A 7,625-nucleotide genomic window follows, 5' to 3' on the forward strand; every position below is an offset into this window, starting at 1 on the left:
CAACTGACGTCAGGTACCTGGACTTGTGCAAAACGTTTGACACTGTCACACATGACATCCTTGTCTCTAAATTGGAGAGACATGGATTTGACAGATGGACCACTTGGTGGATAAGGAATTGGCTGGATGGTCGCACTCAAAGAGTTGTGGTCAACGGCTCGATGTCCAAGTGGAGACCAGTGACAACTGGCGTTCCTCAGGGGTTGGTATTGGGACCAGCACTGTTTAACATCTTTGCTGGCGACATGGACAGTGGGATTGAGTGCACCCTCAGCAAGTTTGCCAATGACACCAAGCTGTGTGGTGCGGTCAACAGGCTGGAGGGAAGGGATGCCATCCAGAGGGAACTTGAAGGCTTGAGAGGTGGGCCCATGCAAACCTCATGAATTTCAACAAGGCCAAGCGCAAGGTCCTGCACATGGGTCAGGGCAATCCCAAGCACAAATACAGGCTGGATGATGAATGGATTGAGAGCAGCCCTGCGGGGAAGGACTTGGGGGTATTAGTGGATGAAAAACTGAGTATGACCCAGCAATGTGCGCTCGTGGCCCAGAAAGCCAATTGCATCCTGGGCTGCATCAAAAGCAGCGTGACCAGCAGGTTGAGGGAGGGGATTCTCCCCCTCTGCTCCACTGTGGTGAGACCCCACCTGCAGTACTGCCTTCAGCTCTGGGGTCCCCAACATAAGAAGGACATGGACCTGTTGGAGCGAGTCCAGAGGAGGGCCACAAAGTTGCTCAGAGTGCTGGAGCACCTCTCCTATGAGGACAGGCTGAGAGAGTTGGGGTTGTTCAGCCTGGAGAAGAGAAGGCTTCGGGGAGACCTTATAGCAGCCTTCTAGTACCTAAAGGGGGCCTACAGGAAAGATGGGGAGGGACTCTTTATCAGTGAGTGTAGTGATAGGAGAAGGGGTAACAGTTTTAAACTGAAAGAGGGTAGATTTAGGTCAGATGTAAGGAAGACGTTCTTCACTGTGAGGGTGGTGAGGCACTGGAACAGGTTGCCCAGACAAGCTGTGGCTGCCCCATCCCTGGCAGTGTTCAAGGCCAGGTTGGATGGGGCTTGGAGCAACCTGGTCTAGTGGAAGGTGTCCCTGCCCATGGTAGGGGGGTTGGAACTAGATGATCTCTAAGGTCCCTTCCAACCCAAACCATTCTATGATTCTATGATAAATGACATTCAGAAATTGTTGCTTAAGACTTAAAGCTGTTAAGTATCTAATCTTGACACGTCTCAACACGGCAGTGGAGTAGTCTTTACATTGCAAGGTTCCCCGCTGGCAGGATGCAAGCGAATGGCGGAGGTGCAGGGCAATGTTTTCCTGCTGATCTAGCAAGGAGCTGTATGTACAAGCTGTACCTTTCAGCTTATGTGCTTACGGCCAGAAAAATCCCCACTGCACTGTGAGTGCTGCTGTTTGACTGTGTGGTATCTTTGAATAGTTAATCTTTCTCAAATATTTCAAGTACTACATTGTTCTGATTTTCCCCTGCACCTGCAACCCAGTACAGAATCTGTATGGTACTGTAATATCAGTAGATAGGCTATAATACTAATTCAAAATATTTTTGAAGCATCTATATGCACATGAATTGATAACATCATTGAATCTAAAGAAGTATCAACAACAGTTGAGTACAGCAGTGGTGCGTGAACATTAGTAGAGAATGTCAGCGAAAAACCTAATAAAGGAGAGCCTGCTGGTATAGGTCAGGTGATTCCTGAAAATGCTTTTGACCAAGTCTTGCACAAGAAACAAAGGCTCAAGTTACTACAGCTTAAATCTCACCTAAGGACCTGTGCGTGTGTTGCCTGTCACTTGGCAACAGCGGTGTCGTGGGTATAAAACCAAAATATATAATCTCTGTCATGTTTTTAACTAAGTTACTGGATTTAACTTTCTCATACTGTTGGGATGTGTTATTTCTCCTTTCTGATTGATCTTTAAGTAATACGTCATCCCAGACCAGATCATTACATAATCAAAGCTGGGTTACAAGAAGTCCTATCTTGTTAGGATACTCAAATAGCTATAACTTCTAATTGAAATCATGAAGAGAGAGTACAGAAAGTGTCTGGAAATGCAAATAATATAAATGGCTTAATCACTTACAATGGTACTAAAAATGTGGGTGTATTTTTAATCAGAAATCAGAAGCAGGATATTATGATGGAAGGACTGATGATCTAGTCTGCTGTTGCAATTCTGACATTCCTCTCTTTAAAACTTTGACAGAGAACTTTCATCTGAGGAGGACAATGTCCTCAGCCTTCATTTTTGCTTGCAAAGCATTTTGTGAATCATGAGGTAAATACTTTGTATAATGATAAAGGAGGAGAGTAACATGTTTGTGATTTGATGTTCTTTAGGTATTCAGCTACGCAAAGTTGAAGAGCAACGTGAACAAGAAGCTAAACATGAGCGCATTGAGAATGATGTTGCTACTATACTTTCTCGTCGCATTGCTGTGGAATACAGTGATTCGGAAGATGACTCAGAATTTGATGAAGTGGATTGGTTAGAGTAAAATTATTACATTGCTGTACACTGCAAAATCGAATGCTAATGTCCATTGTGGTGCTTGTTCTTTGAAAGTTTGATGGTCATTTCTAGTGGTTTTTGTATTCTTTTCTTTACATAATTAATCCACGTTTTTCTACTTTTCAGTTTACAAAAAGCTCCTAGTGCATCTTTGAAACTAAATGTTTTCAGTGGCTTTTCTTACACTTCTTTTTTGAAAGAACATACTTTGTTCCAATAGACCACTAAGTATTAAGCATGGGCAGCTGTTGGTAGAGTAGCAGTTTCAATTTTTTGGCATATCTTAACTGTGCACTTTGTGAATTTTAAGTTAATGAAGGCAACTGAGATTGACATTCCAAGGGCAGCTGTATGTACTAATGAGCCTTATTCCACTTCTGATAGTGTTTTAAAACATTACTAGCTATCAAGATATCACTGCCTCGATTACATCTGTACACTAAAAGTACATATAGTTAGCAGCACTGAACACACTGAAAGGAAAATGGATCTTTGGGGAGTTTTATTATTGTTTTATTGTTGTTTTTAAATAATTATGGCCTTATTTGAATGTTTAGAGATTCCCCTTCCCTTCTTCCCTCCCAGGTACATATTGTGTGGTACTATTTTTGCCTGCATAATAAAAATTTAATTTTTTTTCCTTGTGAAATCTTTTGACTTAAACATGCTGTGTAACTTATGTAACTGTTAAAATAACAGTTTGATTTAATAAATGGTTCATTTTAAATGTTCCTGGCTGTTGCTTTTTCAATGAAGCCTGCTTTTCACTGGTATACCTGAGGGATCCTTGAATTTCAAAGATTTAATCTGTGGTCTACAAAGTTACAATAAATATTCTCACCTGATCTAAGGACCCCTGTTAAACAGGAAAATGTGTGTCATCAAATGATATCTATATGCATAACTACAAAAAAAAGCTGAAATCTTACTGTGATCCATTAGTTTAAAAAAAAAATACGAAATTGGGAGCTTGTGGCTTATATGATTTAGAGTTGTTTTTTTAAAAACACTTTACCATCAATGTATCTTGAGAAGAGAAGGGGAGATGCAGCAGTCGAAATCATGGTTAATGAAAGATGACAAAGAACATGGGTGATGTTGCAAAGTCATTTTTTTAAGTGCTCTCTAGCAGTGTATTGCATGTTGTGCAGGGCTTTCGTGTTTCCCTTCTCTGGAATAACTCCTTCAATTCTGAGGACGTAGTCAAAGCCTATTGAGAAGGCAAGCATGAGAGACTGCGAGAACACTCTTACCTTGCCAACTCATTCCTGAAAGATAGAACTGTGTAACAGAGGAAAACAAGTGTTGAAAGTCAGAATGAGATTTCTGAAGGTAGAACATGAAATGTTCTGCAGGCCACAGAACAGTTTACAGGGGCATGTAGTTAATGAGCTATTTTGGGGACTGGGCAAAACTCCAGAGGTACAGACTGGAGCAGAAATACCGTACAGCAGCCCTTCCACCTTTACTGTCACCATCTCAGCCTCCACTATAATTTTGTACATAGCCTACTATATTCAAACTTTCTCCACTGCAACAGTAGTGCCTTTGCTGTGCTTGTGGGAGAAAAGTGATTGTCACAATTTGTGAATCTGCATCTTTATAACTATGGATGCAGTTCTTCCCTATATGCTATTCTCTTTGATAGTTGTCTTCACAGTAACACCATCTGGTTTATTCTGCCATTCTCAGTTATCTTTCAAAGCACATGTCCTTCTTAATAGCTCATCATAGTGTTAAAGAAAAGATGTCAGATGCACTGCTGCTTAAAATTTGGTGGTGTTTAATCTAGGTGTTTCCTTGGATCTCATCACACCGTTGCACCTGCACTGTAGGTATGCTCCGAGGGCGCCCAGGTGCTGTGAACAGGATATAACTTCCCTAAAGCAAGGAGACAAGTTAGAAAAGAAAAAAAGAAAAGAGAAAAAAGAGAAAAAAAAGAAAAAGGAATTAAAGAAGAAAATGAAAAGAAATGAAAGCAAAAAGGCCCTTACATACTGCAGCTATCACATATTGGACTTGAAGGTATAAAAAAATCCTTATTGACAAATGGTTGATAATGACCTGCTTCGCTGTCCTGGTGATTAATAATATCCCTTCCAAACTGGTACCCAGGGCAGACAAAGCACTCATTTAATATGACACAGTCACACGGAGTAATGAACCTTGTCTGAGAAAAGTCAAGAGTTAAATTCAGTTAACATCTCAAAGGCGGGATTCTTGGCCTTCTGCCACCGCTACAGCTTTCTGCCATAGCAACTAGTCTCCAGATAGCCATAGCATGATTCACTAGTAGTGAGAGATGATTGTTGAATTTGAATATTTGCATTTATAGATCTACTCCAAGCAATGCATTTGCAATCTCAGTGATTTGTGTGGTCTCCTACTGCCCTTCTCATTTGGCGGAATGCTGTGCAGAGGGCTGCTGGGCTATTCATGCCTGTGATTACATGCGTAATAGATTATTGATTGCTTTGTCTTGTAAGGTACTAAATCAAGTCGTCTGTATTGAACTGTTTACAGAGTCTGTTGTTTACTTCTGTACATTTACAGCAGCTGGTTAACATCAAAGGCTCAAAGTCTGCCACAAAATTAACGTGTCAGTAATATTAATATAAGTGAAGAGAAACCTTTGTTCAACTTCACACCTTTCTTGAACTGTAATCTGGAACAGTTAAAAACTATCTACCTCCTACTGCAAAATGGGGGAAAAAAGAACAAAATAAAAAGCGTAGAAAGAAGAAACAAAAGGTACTTGGTGGCAGAACCAGAGCAGATGGCTAGGGAGGTGCAAAATTGGTCACTCGGGTTTTTTATCAAAAGATAAAGTAGTAGCAATGACGCAGCCATCATGGACAGACCAAAAATAAAGAGGTAAATGGAAGAGAACAAGTACTGAAGAAACAAAAATTACAGAGGGACATAATTCTGGTTCTTTTTCTAGTGGTGTATTGTGAACAGCAGCCATTAGATACTAGATATCATTAAGGGATTATGTTCTCTCCTGTTAAATTGGGATTAAAAAAGCAGGAGGCATTTTAAAAAGACCTTTAGTCAATAAAATCATCCTTCCCTGCGTGTGGCACAGAGGTGCACTCCTCGGCATTCGGCTGGACGCTGACACACCATCGCCTGACGAACGCACAGACTGACGCAGAGTCGGCTTCAAAAGGTGCCGGGGGACCTGAGCGTTCAAACAGGTACCCATGGCCCCAGGTGTGTTGCGATGGACGTTCTCCACGATGCTGAGACCATCTCGCCTTGGATGCAGCTGCCACCCCTGAAGCGCATCCCCGCTCGCCTTACCTGGTGGCTGTGAGCCCTGAGGATGCAGACAGAAACACAGATTCTGTAGTGGGCTCCCACATCTCGGTCTCCCCAGCCCACACATTACCGTGGGGACGGAGTGTCAACACCAGCTTTGGAGCATCGTGCAGAAACCCCGGCCTGACAGCCGGGTACGGCTCTCTGCACAGTTGCTAGCTCAAAGCAGCGTACCCATAGAAGTACAGGATCGTGTCAGCAGTCAGAGCCCCAAAACCCAGCATTTGCACAAACCAGAGCAGTTCCCAGAGGAGAGACGTGGAGGCAAAGCCTCAGCACAGCCTCTGCAGCCCAGGTCTGCATCAGCAAAAGATCTGGTGGAAATTCAACTTGAGCTCCATCAAGTGTCTGCTCTGGATCCTCAGCTACAGGTTAGAGTGAGAGAGGTTTACTCGCTCATTCTCTTTTGCAGGTGGCAAGAGTAAACCCTGGGAGAGGACTCATAACTAGAGGCCAGGGGCAGCAACAGCGGTCTCCCTTTTGGGGGCTGCCCAGCTGCTTTTTTCCCTCTCCTTTCCACCCGTAACTACTTTTCCCACTTGAATGACTCTCGGGGGCAAGTAGCCTGCCCGTGGGAGACATTTCACACACCCTCTGTGGCTGCAGCTGGGACAGACCTTACTGATTGCCCAACTCCTTCTTGGGCACATCACCAGCCCCTGGTAGACGTTAGTTCCCCCATCTGCCCCTTGAGCTGTTTGGGACAGCACTCCCTCACCCGATCCAGCCCTAATGAGCTGCGGTAGGTCTCAGTGCTTAAAAAGCAGGTTTCTGGCAACTCAGGAACCTGCTTTTTTGACAGCACACGTGCAGGGAACGCTCCTGTGAGCGACTTGGCTGTCACCTCTGAGGGCTTAATGGATGCCTGGCAGCACACCACCAGGCAGCCACGGAGGAGCAGGCAGGGGACGGGAACACCGTCCCCGTTCCAGCTGCTGCTAGAAGAGGACACATGGAAAAGCCCTGGGAAACGGGCGCTGAGGCACGGAGCAGACCCCACGAGGCTGGAGCTGCGTAGCCCTGCACCTGTTGGAGTGCCAGCCCCGATACTGCGCAGCCCCCGTGATTTTTCTTTGATCCCTGCCACACTGCGAGCAGATGTCTTCCCCTACTCCCCCCCCGATAACACTTTTTCCTGGAGAATGGGTTCTGCCATGTTAGTCATCGCTTGTGCTCCCCGACTGCCAGCAGCCCCTGACAGTAGCATCAGTAACAGCCTCTAAAGAAAATTGCATCCATCCCATTTCTTTGAAGTTCTTATTTTTAGAGTATTTGCAGGCTCTGGGCAGTTGTCCCATTACCTTCCTTTTAGCAACGGGAAACATCTGGGTACCGATCAGAGCAGGTATCAAGTGTCTCTCGCCAAACAGGGCTGAATATTCCCCTCCTTGCGTTTCTTTCTCTGATAGTTCAATAGCTTCACTTTCAGACACAAGATAGCTGAGGGCCCCCTACAGACAAGTTCTTTCCATTTTCCATTCCCCCCATTTTAATGCCTTTAAATAACAGTGTTTGCTCTTGCAAAACCTGTGAGTTTTTACCACAGCTTCATGGCAGCATCCAAGAAAAGCTTCAAAAATTATCTCCCTTCAGTGCGATTCTACACTGCGTGTTAGCCACTTCCACTCCTCAGCGAGGCATTTGCTTCACCACAATTGAAAAATCTCAGAACAGAACTCCTTGGGGCCCCCCCAGTCGCTCCCGTGGAGCGAGCATCCACGCTCAGTGCCGTATTATCACAGCTTGATTTTGCATTTCA

General features: G+C 44.2%; 1 protein-coding gene across 6 annotated transcripts in view; it reads left to right on the top strand.

Moving 5' to 3' along the window:
- The window catches only part of WASF1 (WASP family member 1), a 102,857-nt gene extending 99,584 nt beyond the window's left edge, over nt 1-3,273 (top strand). For all 6 annotated transcript variants that reach the window (XM_069805094.1, XM_069805096.1, XM_069805093.1 and 3 more), the window contains one exon: nt 2,371-3,273. In XM_069805094.1, the coding sequence (XP_069661195.1) occupies nt 2,371-2,528 (158 nt within the window). In that variant the 3' untranslated portion in view covers nt 2,529-3,273. The remainder of the gene's footprint in view (nt 1-2,370) is intronic.
- The last annotated feature ends 4,352 nt before the right edge of the window (nt 3,274-7,625 follow it).

The sequence above is a fragment of the Haliaeetus albicilla genome, chromosome 17, assembly GCF_947461875.1.
Source record: "Haliaeetus albicilla chromosome 17, bHalAlb1.1, whole genome shotgun sequence".
Classification (NCBI taxonomy): domain Eukaryota; kingdom Metazoa; phylum Chordata; class Aves; order Accipitriformes; family Accipitridae; genus Haliaeetus; species Haliaeetus albicilla.